The 25487-nt window shown below is 38.0% G+C and overlaps 1 protein-coding gene across 1 annotated transcript; it reads right to left on the bottom strand.

The window, feature by feature from the left end:
- On the bottom strand, positions 1-25487 carry WDR38 (WD repeat domain 38). Its single transcript, XM_051979628.1, has 9 exons — positions 25239-25487; positions 17669-17789; positions 11120-11236; positions 7174-7271; positions 6308-6388; positions 1700-1828; positions 1471-1620; positions 722-769; positions 1-427 (listed from the first exon to the last, which is right to left on the bottom strand). The coding sequence occupies exons 1-9, from the start codon at positions 25452-25454 to the stop codon at positions 152-154; spliced, it is 1236 nt and encodes a 411-aa protein (XP_051835588.1). The 5' UTR covers positions 25455-25487; the 3' UTR covers positions 1-151.

Below are 25487 nucleotides of genomic sequence, written 5' to 3'. Positions count from 1 at the left end.
ATGTCTTGACTCTTTATTGATTATCATTTAAGGTACTCATTTCATAAGAAGTCTTAGTTTCTCTTGATAGTTGAATTTAAGGTTAACCCGAACACTGTTTCTTTTAAACTCCTTATAACTTGACTTGGGTCTTAGATTTTCGGTTCTTGTCCTAAAGGGGAAATGGTGCTTTCCCAGCTCTCTTCATTGTGGCTCCTGGTTCCATGTAATGTACACTTGAATTGCGTATTTCGCTGCCCTTGGAACAGTTTTCACTTAAAGTTGACTTCGGTGTTGTTGAATGGCTCATCTGACAGCGTTTGGAATATTCTCCAAATACTTGATGATCTGCAGTTCCTTCTCCAAATATTCGGTGATCAGCTGACCCCGAAACCAACAACTTCCCATCTGGGGTGAAAGCACAGACATGGGCCACTTCTAAAACTCCCTGCAAAAAATAAAGTAAAAAATAGTCTTGGGCTAGGAGCCAGAAGACCTGATTCTTAAGTCCCTCTATCACTAAAACATCTGGGTGACCCTGACTCGAGATCTCATTCATTCCTCTATGATGTACTAGATGACCTTAAAAATTTTAATTCTACCATTTTACAAAAATGTTGTTAACATGTTTTGCTCAATGGTTTGGATGTTCTAAGAATCAGTTTGTTGATTGTTGGGGTATATGTCATCTGCTAACTTAAACCAAACTCTTCTACCCTCACATCCCCATGCCATATCTTACCCTCAGGCTCTCGGTGCATTTTCCAGTCGTACAATCCCAGATTTTAACCTACGATAAAAGGGGGAGAAAGTCAGCAAAATATTGTTACTTGGAAGACCAAGGCTTGGTCCTATAGAAAGATCATATGAAGCCATTTTTATTAGTCTGCTTTTAAATTTAGGTTATTGTTAAGGAAGTAATCAGAACATTGAAAAGCAAATCATTTAATTAGGCTCAATTCCTGGCAAGATCTCTACCTCTGCCAGCCTAAATGGCAAAAAATCTAACTCTGATGCACCTATGGTGACTAGAGGAACCCTGGCCAACTTTGCTCATTCTTACCTGGCAATGATCAGGAATGAAGCAGGTAAGAGGGTAGATAAAGTAAAAGCCATTTCGGCCATTCTACAGAGTCAGCAGCTGTTCGCAGCTCACAGGGGATTCAAAGGATTTTTTCTTTTGAGGTGGTGCCAAACTCGAATAGAGAGGAGGCCACTTAATGACCGGGAGAGGCACATGATATATTTTATTTTGCTAAATATCTCCCAAATACATTTTAATGTGGTTTGGGCCTCAGGAGCACTTAAAATCTCTGGTCTAGTTCAACTTTAAATTTGAAGCCTGCTTCCTTAGCAGATTAGAACTCACATAGAGCCAGTAGTTGAATTCAGTTTCTTTGTCTCCAAAGGCAGCACTTGCTGTAGTACTAGAGACCTTATGGGTAGGGTATACTGGAGCCCAGTTCTGAACTGAAAAGAAGTCAGGATTACCATCTCAGAGTATTCTGAGCTAGCCAATCGAAGCCCATCAGCAGAAAAGGCCATGCTCTTCACCCAAGTCAGATGTCCTAACAGTTTGGCTAGGAGTTTCCCAGTCTCAGGATTCCAGATGCGGATGGTTTTGTCCCAGGAACCTGAGGCCTGTGGAACAAGTGGTAGCAGTTGGCAGTAGTTCCTGAGATACCTTCCCTCCTTTCTAAGGAATAGAGTTGCAGCTTACCAGGAGCCCAGATGGGGAGAAACACACACAGCTGACATTTCCTTTGTGGCCTTCCAGTACTTTATTTTTAATCTTGTCCAATGAGCGCAGATCCCAGACTCGGACTGTAGCATCCCAGGAGCCAGTAGCCTGTCTCAAAGAAAAGTAGGCACCTGATAAGAGCTCTGGAGAAAGGACCATCTCAGATTCAACATTGTGTGAGGCAGAAGCAACTGCTGGCCAACCACTAGGGAAGAGATAGAAAAGTTTTATGAAGTGACTTGAGAAAATTTGGCCCAAATCCTCCTCTGAATCCAGAATGGTCCTTTATCTGCATAGAAGCCCTTCATGACAACACTGAGAACAGCCATCTTCTATAAGGGGATGAAGACAATCTAGAAGACCCTTTTAGATTATACTGATTGCATGATTTGAAGCAACTTGAAAACTAGCCAGCCTGAAAACACTAAATAGATAGGATCCATGTCAGGTTTGAAGCCATCACAAATTGCCAGGCTTCAAATAACTGGCCACATCAAAGCATTTTCACACTGAAAAACATGCTAGGCTAGTAAAAGAGATTCTATTAGTCTGTACCAAGATAAGTCAAGAATTCTGTAAATTTTCAAAATATAAAACTTTAGAAATAAAAATAAGATTGTTAATATAAAAAACCCAATATTATCTAAATTACAATTGGCATACTAATCAAACTGGTTTGCCAAAGAATTACTTTAGAACCAGACAAAATTCATTTGGAAGAACAAAAAATGAATCTCAGGGAAGATTGGAAAGAGGAGGGGGTAGTATCAGATCTCAAAGTAGATAAAAATTTACCAACAGAACAGGTAACAAAACAAATGGAGTCAGTTGTACAGTGTTAAAACTATAAAATACCAATTTGGGGATGGGGAGGGAGAAAGAAGACGACGATTACCGTTATAGAACTGACCACAATTTAGGAAAATTGAGAAGCAATTGTCACTTCATATCCTCTATCACCAAAAGAACTAAATGTAAAAGAAATTAAAGAAATGAAATGGCATTCACAATTAGAAGAATTTGGGGAAGGGAGATGATTGTAATTAGAACAGGCAATAGATAAAAACAATAAAAATGAGAAGCTTCTGCACAATCAATAAAACCATTGGGAAACCTCTAGCAAATTTCTCAGATCTTATAATCAATATATAGAAAATTGTTACATGTAAGAACATGTCATTTTGCAATAGATAAATGGGAAAAAAAAAAAAGGAAAGAAATGCAAGTGATCAGGAAATACACACGAACAATTCTAAGATTCTGCTTCATGCCCATCAGGTTGATAAAAATCAAAAAGAAAAAAAAAAAAAAGAAAATGCTAATAAGGGGAAAAGCAACAGAATAGAGTGGTGGCAGAGCTATACAAACAGCCACATTAATGAACTGTTGGTTGAGCTGGGAATCCATCCACCCATTCTAGAAAGCAATTTGGAACTTTCTTCAAAAAGTTACTAACTGCATACACTGAGGATTCTTTTGTAATTAAAAGATAGGTAGCAAAATGGATGGAGTACTGGGCCTAGAGCCAGGAGGACATTTGTTCAAACTTGGCTTTAGGTATTAGCTCTGTGACCTGGGTTACTTTTCCTTTTCCCCCCAAAAAAGACTTGACTAAAGCAGTTTCTTAAACTGTAGGTCACAATCCCATATGAAGTCTCATAATTGAATATGGGGCTTGCAAAATTATGACTTAATTGATATTTGATTTATATACCTATTTTATAAATTTAGACATCTTGAGTCCTGTAAACATTTTTCAGGCAAAAAGGGATTGCAAGTAAGAAAAATTGAAGAAGCCCTAGGCTAGCCCACTTTTGAGAGATTAAAGTGCTTTGCCCAGGCTCAAATAGCCAGTACCATCAAAGGAAGGATTCCAAGGTCTCCTTTGCTCTGAAATTAGATTAGGCCCATCAGGGTGCCTGTTATATTAAACTGGACCATATAAAATGAAGAAAAAAATGACAAATGAAGAGAAACCTGGAAAATTAAGCAGGAGCATAATTTACACAATGACCATAATAATGTAAAAGAAAATTAATTTTAAAGATGTAAAAAAAAAAAACTGAGCAGTTCAGTGATCAAAATCATGACTTTAAAAACAGAAAGTGAAACATTCTTCCTACCTCTTGGCAGAGAAGACTACCAGAGAGATGCAAAATGAGATACATTTTCAAATGTGACCCATGTGTCCATTGCTTTGCTTAACTGTATTTTGTCACGTATTACATCTATTTTGGAGGGCTAGATAGGAGTTTTAAGGAAAAAAACTGGTGGGAAGTGATACTGATGGAGAAGAAAAAAAGAATCAATGAAACACTGAAAAAATACAGAAGAAAACAGTAAGATGTTTTGAAGGGGACCAAGGAGACCACCAGGTCAATTTTGTTATTCCATGTTAAGTGTAACACACATTTTAAAAAAAACATTGTATGTAACAGAAGTTTACAGTTTCATATATTACTCTTTCTAGATCTTCTTAGAATACTAATGTTCATGTTGATGTTTGTCAAATTCATAAAAAAAAAAAAGAGAATTTCAAATAATAACAACAAAAAAGATACAGGTTATGCCATTCATACTGGCCAGCTTTCTCTTTCTCATTCTCATTCTCTCCCACTGGAATCTTATCCTAGGATGATTGGGTTGTGAGAAGTGAACATTCACATTTTCTTGCCCAGAATAAAGATACTGTCTACCCTACTTCCTAGCTATTCGCAAACCCTGGCATTGTTAGTAGAGGCAACCAAATGATACAGTGAAAAGAACCCTGGGCCTGGAGTCAAGAAGACTTGAATTCAAATTCTGCCTCTGTTTGCCTTGGGTTCCTCAACAGTAAAACATAGCACTTACCTCTCCGTATTATTTTATACCTGTTTGCACTTGGTGCGTGAATGTTTTTTCACTTCTCTGTTTAATCTAGTTCCAGACATATAGTAAGCAATGTTTTTTTTTTTTTTTTATCATTTAAAAAAACATATTCAAGCATAGCTATCAAAGAGAGAGAGGCAATGCTAAAGAGTAGAAAGAATCCAGGATTCAGAATCAAGGAACAGATTTGTAATTTCATTGGTTTGGGGAATTCCCACATAAGTAAACTCTCTCTACCAATGCAGGTAGCACTTCCTCTCCATTTTTGTCTTAGAGAATTGCCAAGATTACTGAGAGGTCCTTTGGGTCAGCCAAAGTCTTTTTGAATCCAAAGCTGACTTTATGTTCATTTGACTCCATGGCTTAAAGCTTAACTGTCTAAACTCTTATATCCCATAGACTAACAACGTGGGGTGATCATCCCATTTTACTCAGGCCTTTAGTAGCGTGGTATGAAGGAAATCAGGCTGTTAGACTTTTAAATATGATATCCTACTTTTCTTTTCCTTGATTAGTTTTTGTTGGGAATAGTGTTTTGGAAGGGGCTTTGTTTGCTTGACTCTGGGAATAAGAGAACTGGAAGGAGGTAAGGAGAGCAAAGGGAGGTTAATGGGACTTTGGCAACTGAACCATTTTTGGTATTTCATTTTCTATTGAGAAGAGGGTATGTTTTTGAAGATTTGAGCTTTTTCATGGGGAAGAGAGTTGGAATGACAGGGAGGATATAGACTTTATGCTATCTATGTGGAAATAGCCAGTTAAATTCTCTGCCAGTTAAATTCTCCATAACTTAGTCTTAGAGAGTTGACTGAGATATTGAAAAGTGCCTTTCTTACAGATAGACAACTGGAATGTGTCAAAAAGCAGGATCGGATTTCTGATTCCAAAGATAGTCTTCTATTGTAACATACCGCCTCTGGGAGAGGGAGATAGGAGACCACTTTAGTCTGATATCTTACCAATTGGATTCACTTGGTAAAGCATTTACCATATAGAAATATTGTATTTAAGGTCTGGGAATGGTAATATGAAAAAATTATATAGTCTTTGCCCTCACTAAGCTTAACAGTAACTTGGGGATGGGTGGGAATTCAGTATCCATATAGATAAAGCAAAGAAAAATTAATTAATAAAGGGCCAAGTGGAAATCCAGACTAAGTGCTCTAGGAAAACTTTAATTTGAGTAGAGAAGGATAAAGGTGTGTGTATGGGGGGGGATGGAATGTAAGGAGGATTAGGGGCCCTGAACTAGAGATTTTTTTCTAATAGGTAGAACTAAGGAGTGCATTCCAGGCACTATATGTATATGTAGGCAGAAGCAAGAGTCTAGGTTGAGATTCTGGAACACTTAATCAAAAGAAGTAATTTGAAATAAGTTTAGATTGATAAATTGGAGCCTGACTATGGAGGATTTCAAATGTCAGATTAAAGAGTTTATTTGTTAAGAGCTTGAACTAGAGAAATAAAAAGGAGTATAGAGAGGAGGGGTCTCTGTGTGTGGATGACTGAAGGAATGAAAAAGCTTCTATTAAGTGCTTCTCTATTAAGTGCTTAAGAGGCAGAATCAAGAGAACTTGGTAAGTGGCTGAATTTGGATGGAAGGGTTTGCAGGGATATGTGTGAATAAAATGGAGGAGTGCCAGTTAATCCACACAAGGACAGTTATTGAAGGCCAAGGTGCCCACCACTACATGTGCTGAAGAGGGAGGTCACACTTACAAGATATTCTGAATTTGGTGAAAAGTCACTGCTTTGGATGGCATCTTGATGTCCAAGAAATTGAGCGATGATTTGGCCCGTCTAAAGAGAAGGAAAATTTGTCTAAATATATACATCAAAGTAGAATGCTTGCAAAGGAGAAACATTAGAAGTAAGAGGTATTTAAAAAAAAACATCTAGTCCAGTGCCCCCATTATAGATGGGGAACTGAGTCTCAAAGAAGTTGTGGCTTCCTCAACGTAACATAGTTGGGGGAGGGGTGGCAGCTAGATGGCACAGTGGATAGAGCACTGGCCTTAAAGTCAGGAGGACCTGAGTTCAAATCTAGCCTTCAGACACTTAACACTTACTAGCTTACCCTGAGCAAGTCACTTAACTCCAGTTGCCTCAATCCAAGCCTCCCATCCAAGGATCTTCTCACTACATTCTGCTGCCTCCTAGAAGTAGGGATCATTGTCACCACTTCTTGATTCACTTGAGAAATCTGGGTTCTAAGATCCCTTTCAGCTAGAATAGTTTCTGTGTTCTAGTATTCCCTATGCTAAAATCTGATTAACTTTCATTCCTCAGAGACTTCCAATACTTTCGATTTCTCTATTCATTTCAACTCCCATGCCCACAATGAAATTAATAAATATATAAAATACACGTATTAAGGACTCTTTGTAGAATAATGATTCCTGATGAAATGTGAGCAAGTATTCCCTCATTTTGTGAGTTTAGTTTCAGCGAATCTCTATTAGGTGAGTTTCCTAGCATAGACAATGTAGGGTTCTTGGGGGGAAAGCCCTATTCCTGTGGAGCCCACCTCCTTAACCCTCCCCCCATACACATATACCATATCTAGTTTTCCCCAGTTCCCATACCTGTACTTCCCAGAGTATAACCTTGCGGTCCCAGCCTCCAGATGCCAGCTGTTTAGAGTCTGAACTGAAGCTGACTGTCTCCACACCCCGGGAATGACCTGGAAGACCCCAGTGCAAACAGGGTATGTGAAATAGAAACAATTAGCCCCCAAGAGTAGTCTCCTGCCCAATCTGCAGTATAAAAGGAATGGTACAAGGCAGAGGAAAGGTGGTGATTGGGCCTCTCTTGCTAAAGACTCTGTGGTACATGTACTTTATAAATACATGTACCATATGTCCTAGAGGTTTGGCGGTAAAAATCAGGTTGTAAGATTTATAGTGTGACCTGTGATCACTTATTCAATTCACCTATCTCCCAAAGTTTTTATGAGATGAAAGTGAATGCTGTCTAGGGGAGGGTGTGGGAGGAAGGGAGAGAGAAAAAATTGGAACACAAGGTTTTGCAAGGGTAAATGTTGAAAACTATCTTTGCATATATTTTGAAAATAAAAAACTATGATTAAAAAAAAGAGAATGAAAGTGAGCACCAATTTCTCACATGTGGAGTTGGGACTCCTTTAGAAGTGATGAGGGAATTCCAAGAGACAGGCAATCATTCTGTAGGCACAGGACCTCTCTTCTTTGAGGCTTTGCCCACCCATGCCCATCCCCATATTTGATATGGACCATTAGAACTTTGAGAAACCCTGAAATAAACAATAATAGTGGCTTACTTTGAAAGTACTTCAAGTTTCCTTTTTTTTAACTTAATTTAATTTTATTATTTTTTTGAATTTTTTTAAATTAAAGCCTTTTATTTATAAAACATATGCATGGATAATTTTTTTTTAACATTTACCCTTGCAAAATCTTGCAAATTTTCCCCTCCTTTCCCCCCACTCTCCAGATAGATGGCAGGTAAACCAATACGTGTTAAATGTTAAAATATATATTAAATCCAATATATGTATGTATATATATATATATATATATATATATACACACACACAATTATCTTGTTGCACAAGAAAATCAGATCAAGAAGGGAAAAAAAAACTGAGAAAGAAAACAAAATGCAAGCAAACAACAACAAAAAGAGTGAAAATGCTATGTTGTGATCTATACTCGGTTCCCACAGTCCTCTCTCTGGGTGTAAATGGCTCTCTTTATAACAAGATTATTGGAACTGATCTGAATCATTTAATTGTTGGAAAGAGTACTTCAAATTTCACAAGCTATGATGACCCTACACTAACTTTGAGCTATATACATACTTTACATATATATATATATGTATGTATTTTCCTAAAAAGCTGCTTTGCTCTTAATTCAGTCCGAGATCATATTAGGATTTTACTTTTGATTTTTCCTTTTAATTACCACATTATACTTTTGATTCACCTTGAATTTATGGTCCACTAAAACTCCTAGAATTTTTTCATGCAAATCTGCTCTGTCCTGTACTTGTGATCTCAGTGACGTGCCTCACAGGATAGCTCATCTTTTCTGAATGATGAAACCGAGGTAATGAATGGTGAAAAGATTCACCGAGAAAAAACTTTGGGAGGTAAATGAATAGGTGATCCCAACTCACACAGTAAATCTCACAACCTGGTTTTTATCAGTCCTTTAAAGCTTGTGATACATGTATACTTAGAAAGTGACTCCACAGAAGCTCTCTGTACTGAGTCCTTTTCTCAGGACTCATCTGGAATACCCGCATTCAGCTCTAGGCTATTGCTCCTCCTTTGTTTAAAAGATGACCCTTGACATCACTGTGATGTTGATTGAGTGTGAATTGGACTTAAGTGAAATAGAGTTGCACAAAGTTGTCAGCCTCACTCTCTTTTCCATAGTCATCAAAGCCCAGTGGTGAGACAAAAGTCAAGATGACTGGTAATGGCCAAGGATGAGCAATTGATTTTGGTGTCTTTATGGCTTTTCAAACTTTAAGCCCTCCACAATGCCTACTTCCCTGTAAAACTGTCTTGTCATACTGGCTAAACCAGGTCAAGACAACAGACAGGCAGACAATATATTCCAATTCTAAGCTACATAGTGTGAGAAGAACATGATAAGCTGGCGAGTATTCAGATGAGGGCAATCAGAATGGTCAAGACCCTTGAGTTAATTTCATAAATAATCAGTAGCAAGCATATATTAAATAGTTATTTTCTATGTGCCAGGTACCAGCTATATTCTGGAAATAGAAGGACCAATTGAAGAAACTGGAGATGATAAGAATGGGCAAATGGAATGGTATGGGGAAGAACCTGATCATTGGAAAGGTCATCATGTAGAGCAGGACATCTTAAATTTTTTCCACTCATGACCCCCCTTCTTGCCTGAGAAATTTTTATACAATCCCAGGTATATAGGCATATAAAATAGGTATACAAGTCAAACTGATAATATATTGATTTACTGATAATAAATCATAATTTTGTGACCCCCACATTCAGTTATGAAACCTCATATGGGTTCTTAAACCATAGTTTAAGATGCTAGGATGTAGAATATAGATTAACCTTGTTTTGCTTGACCCCATGGGAGAAATGGGTAGAAGTTGAAAATAAGACAAAGGCAGATTTAATGTCAGGAAAAAATTCCTAACAATTAATTATCCCAAAGTAGAATGGGCTGCCTGTGGAGGTGGAGACTCCCCCGTCCTTGGGGATCTTCAAGCAGTAACCAGATGACCAGGGTCAAGTGTGATATAGTGAGGATTCCTGATACTTGATGTTGAACTTGGACTCTAAGCCCAATCTTTCCGTCTCAGCAAGAGAGAACAAGAGACCTGGATTGGAATCCTGTGAAAAATGAGTTTGGGAGAAGTTAAGGTTTTGGAGACACTTGGGATTTCGTGGTTTATCTAGGGTCACACAACCAGATTTGAATTCGGGTTCTCTTGACTACAGGACTGGTACACTATCCACATACCACCGAGTTGCCCTGAAAAGTCATGTTCTGACCTAACTTTTATAAATTTCAAGGTGACAAAGCCAAAGGCATTCAAAGCCAAGCATCTGGACTCTAAGGTCAGTATCTGTCTTTGGAAGGAAGGAAGAAATGTACCAGGCCTTGGGGAGAAAGAAGGGAGTCCCATGTATCCCTGTTGCAGTTTGAAGCCTCCAGGGGGTTTCCTGTCAGGAGCAATGAGGGCCATGGGATTCTCTTTGGGTCCCAAGAAGAATTATGAGCTCCTTGTACCCTCCGAATTTCTCTTGATTCTGAATCAAGACACAGACTAGCTTCTAGTTGTTTGTTATAGCATCAGTAGGACTTGGAATTGGAAGAGACTTTAGAGGTTATCCAGTCTAGATATGGCAAACAACAGCTCCAGAGCCAAATCCAGCCTGTTGCCTATTGAGCAAAGAATGTTTTTATGTTTTAAGATTTTTAAAAGGTAAAAACTATTCTTAGCTTCTTTTTGTTGTTATTGAATATTTTTCAGTCATGTGCAACTTCATTATCCCATTTTGTTTTTTTTGTTTTTGTTTTTGTTTTTTTAGCAAAGATATCAACATGGTTGGTCATTTCCTTCTGCAGCTCATTTTACAAATAAGGAAACTGAGGTAAACAGGATTAAGTGACTTGCCCAGAGTCACACAGTCAATTAGTGCCTGAGGCCAGATTTAAAATCAGGAAGATGAATCCTCTTGACTCCAGGTCTCTTAATCTACTCTTAGTTTGAAGGATGCACAAAACCAGATCAGGATTGGGCCTCAGGCCATAGTTTGCTGACCTTTTATCTAGTTTAGTGCTTTCCTTTTCCAGCTGTGAGAAAACTGAGGCCCAGAGAGGTTGTGACTTATTTAATGGCACACAGGTAGAAGGATTAGAAAAGGATTCCAACCCAAGTCCTTGGCTCCACACCAAACTATCTGAAACCAGTGATGATCCCCAGGCCCCAGAGCCTCCCTTCCTTTCTGCTCCTCCATGCCCTAATCTTTTTCTTTCAGGTTACCTTTCAGAACCTGGATGCACCGGGTAGTTTGGGCATCCCACAACCGGACTGTGCAGTCACGAGAGGCACTTGCAAAAAATCTGCCATCAGGAGAGAATCTGCAGAAAAGCACTGGAGCTGTAAAAGAAAAAGACCAGGACTGGGTAGGGAGCTCACAATCTTTGGGAGAACAGGCTCCCTCAGGGAATAACAAATACATGTAAATTCCAGGAAAGCGTGCCTCTTATGACCTTAATGGGATGGGATACAGGGGCCTGAATCCTTAGGGATGAGTCTGGGTTCTTGCAGGTCAGCCATTGTTTGACCTTTGTATTCGAAGGGGACCATGACATCTGGGAGGTGAAGCCAGGACATGCAAGTGAATTGGATGTAAGTGAGGGAGGCTGTGCCCCTCCAAAGCATCTGAGTCCAGTGGCCAGACATAGATCAGGATGACTGGAGGGGGAATGCAGTGGGAGGCCTGGGCCTTTGGAAGCTAAGGTCTTAACAGGTCTGACTGAGGCTGCATCCATTCAGTGATTAAGGCTGGGTAGCAATTGAGGCAAAAAATGGCCTTTTCACTTAGTCAAAAAAAATCTAAATAAATAAATCTGGGTGGGGAAGACCCTCAGAGTTTCTGGCCAATCTTCTAAGGCTGAAGAAAGACTACTTTCATAAAAGCTGCTTAGGATCCAGCCCCAGCCCTAGAAGCTAATGATCTAGACCCCTTTCAATAGAGTCTTTTGTGACAATGGACTTGGAAGATAGGATCACAGCAATTGAGAATTCTGAAGGAGCCTACTTAGGCTCCTCATTTTACAGATGAAGACATTGAGACCCATAGAGGGAAAGACGCTTGCCCAAGTTAACACAGCTAGCAAGTGATATTAACGATGAATGAATAGTATCAGAAACTAAGGAATTAGCAGCCCTACTATGCTCTTCCCTCGTAAGTTACATCTAGAGGACTGTGTTGGGTTCTCTGCCATCTTTTTTAAGGAAGGCTGTTGACAAGGTGGAAAGTCCAAAGGAGAGTAACCAGAATGGTGAAAGGATGATAGACTGGGCCACGTGAGGATGGCTAACTGGAGAAAAGATGTAGTGGGAACAGGCAGCTAGGCAAAGTGGACAGAGTCCTGGTCCTGCACTCAGGAAGAAGAAAAGCCCAGAGTTCAAATCCTGCCTCAGCTCCTCATTAACTATGTGCTCCATAATAATTTATTAAAGCTTTGATTCATCTGCCTCATCTATAAAACAAGAATAATAACACCTATCTCATTTGAGATAGTAATTGTAAAGTACATTGCTAATGTAAAGTGCTATATAAATGTTGGTTATTCCAATTATGCTTGGGTCAGTCAAGCATTTTCTAATAATGACCCATGTCTAAAAATGTACTGGATAGGCTCATAAAGTGTTAAGTTATGAGAAATGTTCAGGTGAAGGCTGGATGACTAGTTGTTGGGATTGTTATAGAGGGAATTTCCGTTCTGGAACAGTTTAGATCTCTTTTGAGGTCCCTTTCTGATCTGAGATTCTTTGATTTAGAAAACCTGGTTTTCATTCTTGGTTCTGAAACTTACTGACCTTAGGCAAGCAACTTTAAGCACCTACTATGTGCTAGGCATTGAGGGCACAAAGACAAAAGTGATAAAAGCAAATTCTTGCCTTCAAGGAATTTATAATTTGAATGCAGTTATGATATTCACAATCACCCCACTCCCAGTCTTTCTCTCCATATAGCCCTTCAACCACTTTCCAGGCTCTTTTTATGTTTTATCTTCATCCATTGGAAGAGTAAACTTCATGAGGATACAAACTATTTCATTTGCTTATATTTCTTTTCTCAGAACTCAAGGTCCCAGTATGTAGGATACACTTAATATATCTACCATCTATCTATTATCTGTTATCTATCAATCATCTATAAACCTCCCTACCTATTTACTATTATCTAGCTATCACTTAACTTTTAGTCTGTTTCTCTCTTTCTCCTCCCTTCCTCTTTCCTCTCTCTCTGTCTCTGTCTCTCTCTCTCTGTCCATATGTCTGTCTGTGTCTGTCTGTCTGTGTGTCCGTCTCTCTGTCTCTGTCTCTCTTTTCTCCCTTTCTCTCTTCTTCTTCCTCTTTTCTCTTTCCATTCCATTCATGTTTCTGATTCATTTGATCTTTCAGCCTTAGTTTCTTCATCTCTAAAATAGGGATAATAATACTTTCATTAACCCACTCAACTTCAAAGTGCCACACAGAGGTAATAAATTAAGCACTGTCAGTGTTCCATGCTATGGTCAGAAGAGGTAGAGATTTCAGGCTGGAGCATCATTTTCCTGTTCCTCCCAGTCTGAGAGTTATCAGCAGCTTTCTTGTTTCTTAACTCTGCATTTAGTTGATGGTTATCACAGTGCATAATCTGACATTAATGACAGCAGTAGGTTGGGGATGAATATGGTACAAAAGATGTTCCTTACTGTTGACTGGAAAATTCATTGGTAAATGGACAAGAAAAAGGAGACATTTGGGTGACTCTGGCTCTAGAGAGCTTGAACTAAGGGGTTTTGGAATGATTTCTTATCCTGGGAGAAGACAAGTTAATAAGCCAGCAAACAGCCTGAGTATGGTAAAGATTCAAGATTCAAAATGTGATCAAAGAGCTAAAAACCAGTAAAAAATCTTGATTCTGAAGGCAATAAATGTGAAGTGAAGGCTTGTAGAGAGCATTTCTGTGGAACTATCTGGATGATTTATGGGATCCTTTTCATTAATGAAATTCTGAATTTCTGGGAAAAAAACACTAAGCAGTTAGGAGACCTGGGTTCTGGGCCTAGCTCTGCCAGTCTTCTTGTCTATAAATGAAAAGGGTTAGACTAGAGAATCTCTACTGTACTTTCTAGCACTGATATGTGATTCTAGTAACTACCTAGATAGATAGACAGAGAGATAAATACATAGAGAAGAGAGCTGGGAATAGGAAAAGAAGGAGAAAAAGAGAGAAAGAGATAGAGACAGACAGAGAGAGACAGAGACACAGAGAGAGAGACAGACAGAGACAGACAGAAACAAGAGGTACAGATACAGAGACAGATACACAGAGAGAAGGACACACATACCCTTCTCCCTTCCCCTCCCTCTCCCCAAAGAACATTCAACACTGACAGTCTGTAGTTTAGTCATTATTTCTGACCATTTATGGTCACTCCATTCACTAACACCTCACAAATCCTTTCCTGACTTAAGGCCATTGATATAGTTGAAAAAATTCATAATTTGGTGTTCAAACACCACTGGTGACCTGATCCAGTATAGTTTTCTGATAAAAGACTCTTCACAATGATGTTGTCAATGCTGAATTTTTATTCCATTAGCGTCTGTCTAAGTTTATGCTCTGTTGCCATAGTTTTCAAGAAACCAAGGCCATTGCTATGAGACATCAGAGGAAGTTTTTAGTGGGCAGTTACATAGATATTGTGAAAAATGAAGGAAAGTGAACTCCAGACTTATTTTTAATCAACAAAAAGGAACTGGTAATGACAAGAATTTTGAGAAAACTCTTTGGGAAACACTGGGCATAATCAGACTTATTCCCTAAACTTTTTTTAAATTAAAAAATGGTTTTAATTTTTAAAAAAATTTTTAAAAAAATATTTTTTCTACCTCTCAGCTCCTTTCCTCAATGAAAAACAAAACAAATTCTTGTAACAAATACATATCGTCAAGCAAAACAAATTTTTGCATACTCATGTCTAAAACTATTCTTCAAGTTGTACCTTGAACCATCACCTCCCTTGAAAGAGATGGGTAACAGGCTTTATTTTATTGTGGTTTCTCTGGAATTGTGGCCAACTATCACATTAGTTAGAATTTTTTTTAATTATATTTTTTCTAATTACATGTAAGATATTTTAAGATATTCATTAAAATTTTTTCAAGTTCCAAATTCTCTCCCTTCTTCTCCTCCACCACTTTTCTTCTTGAGAAGGCAAGCAATTTGATATAGCTATATGTGCAATCATGAATAGCATTTTCATATTAGCTGTGTTACTAAGGGAAAAAAAAGACAAAAAAACCCCAAGAAAAATAAAGTTTAAAAAGAATATAATTCAATCTACACTCAGATTCCAACAGTTCTTCCTCTGGAGATGGGTAACATTTTGCATCTTAAGCTTTTTGGAATTATCTTGGATTACTGTATTTCTGAAAATAGCTAAGTCATTCACAGTTGATCATCATACAATATTTCTATTATTGTCTACAATATTTTTCTGGTTCTTTGCTTCAATTTCTATGTCTTCCCAAGTTTTTTTGAAACCTTCTTGTGCATCATTTCTTGCAACACAATAGTATTCCATAACAATCATATGTCCCAGTTTGTTCAGCCCTTCATTTATGGGCATTCTCTCAATTTGCATTGATTAGAAATCTTAAGTCTTTTCAAAGTTATTTGTCTTTACAATGCTGTTATATAAATTGATCTCCTAGTTCTGTTCACTTTACTGTGTACATGGTCCTACAAATCTTCCCAGGCTTCATTTCCCAGGCATTTCTTTTGGGTTAACAGTATTCCCTAATTGACGGGAACCTCTTTGATTTTTATTTCTTTTTCTCCACAAAAAGAGTTGCCATAAATATTTTGTACATACTGGCCTTTTTCTTTTTTTGTGTCTTTGAAGTATAGTTCTACTATTGATGTCTCTAGGAGAGAGGGTATGCATAGTTGATGGACTTTTGGGGACATAGTTCCAGAATCATTTTCCACAATGTCTAGATCAGTGATAATTCTATCAACATGGTATTAGGGTGCCTGTTTTCTACAGCGCCTCCAAAATTTTTCATTTTTCATTTTTCTTTTGTTGTCAACTTTGCAATCTGATGGACATGAGGTAGAACACCAAGGTTCTTTAATTTGCATTTCTCTAATTCTTAAATGATATAGATTCTTTTATATGGCTATATTGATAACTTGGATTTTCTTCTCTTGAGAACTATCTGTTCATATCTTTGACTATCAACTGGGGAATGGCTCTTGTCTTGTGTATCTGAATCAATGCTCATACATTTTGGAAATGATATCCTAACCAGAGAAACTTGTGAAATTTTTTTCTGAGTTATCTGTTTCTCTTCTAATTTTAGATGCATTTGTTTTGTTTGTGCAAGACTTAAATTTTACATAAACAAGATTCTCCTTTTTATCTTTTGTTACCTTCACTATCCATAGATCATCTAAGCAATTTCTTCTTTTTTTTATCAAATTTGTGTAAGATGTTATTTTTCATATTTAAGAGATTTATCCATTATCACTTAGACTTCAAATAAGCAAATTTTTAAAAGTTTGGAGAAAGGATTAGGAAGATCTTATGGTTAAGGGACCTAAAAAAATCAGTTTGAAGAGCAAGAATGAAATTATAACAATGCAATTGAGAATTATCCCAACAAGAAGTGAGGGTGGGGGAAGTGTCTAAAAGAGTCTGATGTTGCTGCACCATAAGCTCCACCGAGTTTAAAAAGGACAAGTTGGAACAGAGAATGAATACAAAAGTGTGTCAAAAGTTTCTTTTAAAAAATAAAGTTCATATATTACAGAGTAAGGTGAAAGTTTATGAATTAAAGCAACAAAATGGGCTTTAAGCAGAAAAGCTGTTTGGAGAACAATGAGAAAAGGTTATCCACAAAATGCTTTCCTCATGAGGACTCTGGGAAAATTGTGGGCGCAATATTATTTTCCTTTTACAGATGAAGCAGCTGAGATTCTAGGGTAAGTGCCTTGCCCAAAGAGACACAGTCACAAATGGTGAATCGTGGGGGATTTGAAGAATCTTCTGACTACCCATTTACTCAGACAATTTCCTTCTCCAGAACCGTGTAAGCAAGTAAGGGGTGGATTGGGACAGTCGGTGTGATTGATGTTAATAAAAGTCAGATTGAACCACTCTAAAGCTATTTTTCCCCTTTCTTTTCTGTCAAGGAGAGGCAGGGTGAGGGTGGAAAGGCCCTAAGGAGGGATCCTTGGGACAGAATGTTAGATCTGAAAGGGATCTGAGATCATTTAGTTCAGTAATACCTTGTTATAAAGAGATAAGGGCTCCAAATACTTATCTTTTACAACCCCAGCAAAATTCAAACCCTCTGAGAGCTGGATCAGCAAGCACCAGAGACGTAGAAAGCCCCACTACCGTGCGTGGATCTGGAATTTTTCTTACTGCTCATTTCTCTCTGAGGGCAGCCCCAAAGTGGTTGATCCGAGAGTGCTAGAAGACAACCACGTCTCCTCTCTATAGCCTACTTCTCTCCACCCGCCCCTCCTCCCTCCTCCTTTCCTTTGCAATTCTTGATTCAGTTCCGACTCGCGATCTCCTAGTTGGAGCGTCAAGTCTTTGGAGCAGCTATTGGGGAAGCTTGGCAGGGAGAAGTGAGATCCCATCCCAGCTTGGGCCCCCCAGCTGTTAGTTATGTGACGACCCGGGGGCGATATTGGGCGCTGGTCTGCAAGCAAGCTTGAGGGCAAAAACTGTGCGCGCGGGAGTAGGAAGGGTGGGAAGTGAGAGACTGGATGGGACGCCCCCGCCGCGCGCCCACCTGTGTGGCCCGGCAGCCTCCGTAGCAAATTCCCAGTCCGAGCCCCCCACATGTACACCTTGTTGTCATCACAGCACGTGAGGAGGATCCGAGTGTCCGGGGAGAAGGCACACGAATTGACCTGGGAGGGAATAATTCTATTGGATTCCGTTCCAAAAGGAGGTAGCCAGATAGCCTAAAAAGAATGCCTGGCTCAAAGGCAACTCTCTGAGTAGGAGTCATTTCATCTTTCTAAGTCTCAGTTTCCTCATCTGCAAAGTGAGGAAGTTGGATTAAACATTCTCAAGAAAAACTCTAAATCCGTGATCAGCTTAAATTTAACTGTGACCATTATCGTCAATAACAGTATTTCCTCCATAAGGGAACACTTCATTCCGTAAATTGTTTCAAAATTCCCATCAAGTTTGATGATTTAGTAAGTTAATTCAGTAGTTCCACTCACCAGGTACCTTGAAAATATTGCCTCTTAGAAATTTCAGTCCCTCAAGAGGGCAGAGTAAATTCTAAAATTTAGTTTAACTACTGGGCACTGGGGAACTCTCTTTGGACCTTTATCCTTATCTTTCTGTCTGTCTTTGTCTTCCTGTGTCTATCTCTGTATCTGTCTGTCTCTCTCTTTGTATCTCTGACTTTATGATCTTATCAAGCTCCTTATAATCAACTATACACAGGATCCCCATATCCTTCTGTTTCCAAAATGTCAGTTCTAGATTATCAACCATCTCTAATTGGATTCTCATCTTCTGGACTCTTCAACGCATAATTTCTTTAAACTAGGGATCTGACTATGTAATTCCCTTGCTCTAATAACTTTCTGTGTAGCTTATTATCTCTAAGCTAAAATTCAAACTCTTCTATTTAGTATTCTTTTTTTTTTTTTTTTGGCCGAGGTAACTGCGAGGTGACTTGCTCAGGGTCACACAACTAGTTAGTGGTAAGTGTCTGAAGGCACATTTGAATTCAGGTCCTCCTGACTTCAAGGCTGGTGCTCTCTCCACTGAGCCATCTAGCTACCCCTGTTTAGCATTTTTAAAGCCAAATTTACAATCTACCATCTTCCCCAATTATTTCACATATTTCCCCTTTGTTACTCCCCCATTCTTTTCAATCAATAGTCCTACTTACTCCCCCCACACCTTACCCATCTATCTTCCCACCCCACTCCCTCTTTACCTCCATTTCTTTTTCTTTCTTTCTTTTTTTTTTTTTTTAATAATTTTAACTTTTTATTGACAGAACCCATGCCAGGGTAATTTTTTACAACCTTATCCCTTGCATCACTTCTGTTCCGATTGTTCCGATTTTCCCCCTCCCTCTCCCCACCCCCTCCCCCCAGATGACAAGCAGTCCTATACATGTTAAATATGTCACAGTATATCCTAGGTACAATATATGTGTGCAGAACCGAACAGTTCTCTTGTTACACAGGAAGAATTGGATTCAAAAGGTAAAAATAACCCGGGAAGAAAAACAAAAATGCGAACAGTTTACATTCATTTCCCAGTGTTCTTTCTTTGGGTGTAACTGCTTCTGTCCATCCTTGATCAATTGAAACTGAGTTAGATCTTCTCTTTATCAAAGAAATCCACTTCCATCAAAATACATCCTCATACAGTATCGTTGTTGAAGTATATAATGATCTCCTGGTTCTACTCATTTCACTTAGCATCAGTTCACGTAAGTCTCTCCAAGCTTCTCTATATTCATCCTGCTGGTCATTTCTTACAGAACAATAACATTCCATAACATTCATATACCACAATTTACCCAACCATTCTCCAATTGATGGGCATCCATTCAATTTCCAGTTTCTAGCCACTACAAACAGGGCTGCCACAAACATTTTGGCACATACAGGTCCCTTTCCCTTCTTTAGTATCTCTTTGGGGTATAAGCCCAGAAGTAACACTGCTGGATCAAAGAGTATGCACAGTTTGATAACTTTTTGGGCATAATTCCAGATTGCTCTCCAGAATGGTTGGATTCGTTCACAACTCCACCAACAAAGCATCATTGTCCCAGTTTTCCCGCATCCCCATCAACATTCATCATTATTTTTTCCTGTCACCTTAGCCAATCTGACAGGTGTGTAGTGGTATCTCAGAGTTGTCTTAATTTGCATTTCTCTGATCAATAGTGATTTGGAACACTCTTTCATATGAGTAGAAATAGTTTCAATTTCGTCATCTGAAAATTGTCTGTTCATATCCTTTGACCATTTATCAATTGGAGAATGGCTTGATTTCTTATAAATTGAGTCAATTCTCTATATATTTTGGAAATGAGGCCTTTTTCAGAACCTTTAATTGTGAAGCTGTTTTCCCAGTTTGTTGCTTCCCTTCTAATTTTGTTTGCATTATTTTTGTTTGTACAAAGGCTTTTTAATTTGACATAATCAAAATTTTCTATTTTGTGATCAATAATGGTCTCTAGTTCATCTTTGGTCACAAATTTCTTCCTCCTCCACAAGTCTGAGAGATAAACTATCTTATGTTCCTCTAATTTATTTATAATCTTGTTCTTTATGCCTAAATCATGGACCCATTTTGATATTATCGTGATGTACGGTGTTAAGTGTGGGTCCATGCCTAATTTCTGCCATACTAATTTCCAGTTATCCCAACAGTTTTTGTCAAATAATGAATTCTTATCCCAAAAGTTAGGATCTTTGGGTTTGTCAAACACTAGATTGCTATAGTTGACTATTTTGTCTTGTGAACCTAACCTATTCCACTAATCAACTAATCTATTTCTTAGCCAATACCAAATGGTTTTGGTGACTGCTGGTTTATAATATAGTTTTAGATCAGGTACAGCTAGGCCACTTTTATTTGATTTTTTTTCATTAATTCCCTTGAGATTCTCAATCTTTTGTTCTTCCATGTGAATTTTGTTGTTATTTTTTCTAGATCATTAAAATATTTTCTTGGAAGTCTGATTGGTATAGCGTTAAATAAATAGATTAGTTTAGGGAGTATTATATTCACTCGGCCTATCCAAGAGCACTTAATATTTTTCCAATTATTTAAATGTGACTTTATTTGTGTGGAAAGTTTTTTGTAATTTTGCTCATATAATTCCTGACTTTCCTTTGGTAGATAGATTCCCAATTATTTTCTGCTGTCGACAGTTATTTTGAATGGAATTTTTCTTTGTATCTTGCTGTTGGATTTTGTTGGTGATGTATAAAAATGCTGAGAATTTATGGGGATTTATTTTGTATCCTGCAACTTTGCTAAAGTTATGAATTATTACTAATAGCGTTTTAGTAGTGTCTCTGGAGTTTTCTAAGTATACCATCATCTGCAAAGAGTGATAGTTTGGTTTCCTCATTGCCTTCTCTAATTCCTTTAATCTCTTTCTCTACTCTTATTGCCGAGGCTAGCATTTCTAATACAATATTTAATAATAATGGTGATAGTGGGCAACCTTGATTCATCCAGATCTTACTGGGAAAGGTTCTAGTTTTTCCCCATTTCATATGATGCTTACTGACTATTTTAAGGAAAAGTCCATTTATTCCTATCCTCTCAAGTGTTTTCATTAGGAATGGATGTTGGACTTTATCAAATGCTGCATCTATTGAGATGATCATATGTTTTTTGTTAGTTTGGTTATTGATATAGTCAATTATGCTAATAGTTTTCCTAATATTGAACTTGCCCTGCATTACTGGTATAAATCCTACTTGGTCATAGTGTATTATCCTGGGGATGATTTTCTGTAATCTTTTTGCTAATATTTTATTTAAGATTTTAGCATCAATATTCATTAGGGAGATTGGTCTATAATTTTTTTTCTCTGTTTTCAACCTACCTGGTTTAGGTATCAATATCATGTCTGTGTCATAAAAGGAATTTGGTAGGACTCCTTCAATCCCTATTTTTTCAAATAATCATATAATATTGGAGTTAATTGTTCTTTAAATGTTTGGTAGAATTTACATGTAAATCCATCTGATCCTGGGGATTTTTTCTTAGGGAGTTGGTTAATAGCTTGTTCTATTTCTTTTTCTAAAATGGAACTGTTAGGATATTTACTTCTTCTCTGTTAATCTGGGCAAGCTATATTTTTGAAGGTATTCTTCCATTTCATTTAAGTTGTCGAATTTATTGGCATAAAGTTGGGCAAAGTAACTCCTAGTTATTGCTCTAATTTCCTCTTCATTAGTGGTGAGTTCTCCTTTTCATTTTTAAGATTAACAATTTGATTTTCCTCTTTCCTTTTTTTAATCAGATTTACTAAGGGTTTGTCTATTTTGTTGGTTTTTTCATAGAACCAACTCTTAGTTTATTAATTCAATAGTTTTTTTTTACTTTCAATTTTATTGATCTCTCCTTTTATTTTTAGAATTTCAAGTTTAGTGTTTAACTGGGGTTTTTTAATTTGTTCCTTTTCTAGAATTTTTAGTTGCAAGCCCAATTCATTGACCTTCTCTTTCTCTATTTTATGCAAGTAGGCCTCTAGAGATATGAAATTTCCCCTTATTACCACTTTGGCTGCATCCCACACATTTTGGTATGATGTCTCATTATTGTCATTTTCTTGGGTGAAGTTATTAATTATGTCTATGATTTGCTGTTTCAACCAATCATTTTTTAGTATGAGATTATTTAGTTTCCAATTATTTTTTGGTCTATTTTCCCCTGGCTTTTTGTTGAATGTAATTTTCATTGCATCGTGGTCTGAAAAGGATGCATTTACTATTTCTGCCTTACTGCATTTGAGTTTGAGGTTTTTATGTCCTAATATATGGTTACTTTTTGTATAGGTTCCATGAACTGCTGAGAAGAAAGTATACTCCTTTCTGTCTCCATTTAGTTTTCTCTGGAGATTTATCATATCTAACTTTTCTAGTATTCTATTTACCTCTTTGACTGTCTTATTTATTTTGTGGTTTGATTTATCTAATTCTGAGAGTGCAAGGTTGAGATCTCCCACTATTAGAGTTTTGCTGTCTATTTCTTCTTGCAGTTCTCTTAATTTCTCTTTTAAGAATTTAGATGCTACACCACTTGGTGCATATATGTTTAATATTGATATTGCTTCATTATCTATGCTACCCTTTAGCAAGATATAGTGCCCTTCCTTATCTCTTTTAATTAGATCAATTTTTGCTTTTGCTTGATTTGAGATCAGGATGGCTACCCCTGCTTTTTTGACTTTACCTGAAGCATAGTAGATTCTGCTCCAACTGTTTACCCTTTACTCTGTATGTATCTCCCTGTTTCAGGTGTGTTTCCTGTAAACAACATATTGTAGGATTCTGGCTTTTAATCCATTCTGCTAACCGCTTCCTCTTTATGGGGAAGTTTACCCCGTTCACATTTATGGTTAAAATGACCCATTCTGTATTACTTGCCATCTTGTTAACCCCTATTTATGCTTTTCTCCCTTCTTTCTCCCTTCCTCTCCTTCCCCAGTATTAAGCTTGTGAGCACCACTTGCTTCTCACAGCCTTCCCTTTTTAGTATCCCTCCCCCTGCCTTAGAGTTCCTCCCCCTATCTTACTCCTTTTCCTCACAGTTTCCATTTTTCCTTTCGCTAAGCTTATTCCTTTCCCTTTTCACTTTTCCCTTCCCACTTTTCAATGAGGTGGGAGAAGTTTCACCATAAATTGAATATGTCTAAAATTTTTCCCTTAAAGCCAATTCTGATGGCAGTAAGATACCCACTATATTCATCCTTCTCCATTCTTTCTCTCAGATATATTAAATTTCCTTTGCCTCTTCGTGAGATGTAGCACCCCCACTTTACCCTTTTTCTGGTACAATGTCCTTTCCACCTCTAGTTTCTAGAACAAGGTATACATGTATTTATTATACATCTTTATAGCAGAAATATAGTTCCCAAGATTTCTTTTTACCTTTTTAGGTTTCTCTTGATCTTTACCTCCATTTCTTAGAATCTCTTTTCCTTACAGGCCCAGTTTTTGAGACATCTCTTAGTCTTACAAGCCATTCCTGATCTCCCTTATAGCAGATCTCTAGAGCCTCATTATAATGCATAGGTTATTATCTGTTTACATGTTGCATTTTCCTAGTAAAATTTGAGTACCTCGAGGCCAGGGATTGCTTTTGTTTTGTCTTTTTTTATCTCTAGCACTATAGCCTTGTGCTAGTTCCATGGGAAATGATAGGAGATGACAGTGATAATTGTTTTTATTTCTATACCAGCTTTATGGTTTACAGATTTCTTTTTTCACATCAAGTCTGTGAGGTAGCTCACGCCAATGTCTCTTGACAGCAAAGGACACAGAAAATAAGTGCGTTTGTGAAGTGGCTTGCCCAAGATTACCTAGCTAATAAATTCCAGGATGGGTGAAAACATAGGTCTTCTGACCATTTAAATCCAGAGATCTTGTCATCATATCCTGATGCTGCTGCTTCCAGGACCCGAGCAAAGAATAATGGACCTAGAAATCACCTGACGTGGATTAGATTTCTAACTGCTGTTTCTTAGCTGGGGTCCACTTCACTCTTATGAGCCTCCTTTTTTCATCCTTTGAAATGGGTGTAGATCAAATAATCTCTGCCAAGCTAATCATCTGACTTTTAAGACATTTCCCATGACATCATCACACTTTGATAAATATACAAATGACTATAATACATAATAACATCAAATAGAATCACAAACATGTAATATTTTATGTGACATCTGAAAAGACTGGGAGGAGAATCAAGGAATACTTCATGAAAGAAAGGGCTTTGAATTGGGCTTTAAGGAGAGAGAGGAATCCAACAGGAAGAATCTGAATTGAGAAAGCCAATAGGAAACTGAAAACTTTGAAAGATTTTAAGCAAAGCAGTACTGTAATACATTATATATATATATATTAATTTTGCTGGACTTTAGTTTCCTTCTCTCTAAAATGAAGGGCCATCCTTTTTGATCTGATTTTTCTTGTGCAGCATGATAATTGTGGAAATATGTATAGAAGAATTGCATATATTTAACATATATTGGGGCTTTTGCTGTCTAGGAGAAGGGATGGGGAGAAGGGAGGGAGAAAAAAGAATTTGGAATATAAGGTTTTGCAAGGGTGAATGTTGAAAATTATCTATGCATGTGTTTTGAAAAGAAAAAGCTTTATTTAAAAAAACCCTAAAATGTAGGGCCTGAACTAAATGACCAATAAGGTCTCTTCCAGGTCTATCCTATTAATTCCTAGAATAGTCCACCTAGCTGCGAGGTGAGTTGATTAAAAAGGTAGCAATACCATTTTAAGAAGCCATTGCAATCGTCCATATGAGTTGGAATCGTTTTAGAGAGAATAGAGAGGGGTCAGACATAAGACTGACTCACTGGGTATATGAAATGAGGAAAAAGGAACTTCTCTGAGATAAACACCAAAGCATCTAATCTGGACGGGATGATTCCTTCAAATTGCATTAGTGAAGCCAGTAGAAGTAGCAAACTGGGGGGAAATTAGATTGGGGTGCTGGCAGAATGCAGCAAATGGGAAAAGTGGTTGTGGGATGCTCCAGGGGTCCAGGAAGCCCCCTCTTCCAACTGACTACAGCTTTGGCCCCCATCCGCAACGCACTCCCCACCCCCTCCCGCTTACCTCCCCTTTGTGACGACTGAAGTATTTTATACTGCCCACGGTCAAAGGCGCCCAATCCTTTCTGGCTAGTGAGGGCGGGGTCGGAGGGGTCTGGATGGAGGACTCGGATGTGGCTTCAGATCTAGCTTTGTGGGGGCTTCGATCGCGGGGGCCGCGATCCCCAAACCTTCCCCGCACCGCGGGCATCTCTCTCACGGCGACTGCCGACCTGGGCATGCTAGGGCTGTTCTGGGCGAGCAAGGGGTGGGG

Source organism: Antechinus flavipes, chromosome 2 (genome assembly GCF_016432865.1).
Source record: "Antechinus flavipes isolate AdamAnt ecotype Samford, QLD, Australia chromosome 2, AdamAnt_v2, whole genome shotgun sequence".
Classification (NCBI taxonomy): domain Eukaryota; kingdom Metazoa; phylum Chordata; class Mammalia; order Dasyuromorphia; family Dasyuridae; genus Antechinus; species Antechinus flavipes.
Note: the sequence above shows the minus strand (reverse complement) of the source record. Positions and strands in the feature narration are given on the sequence as shown.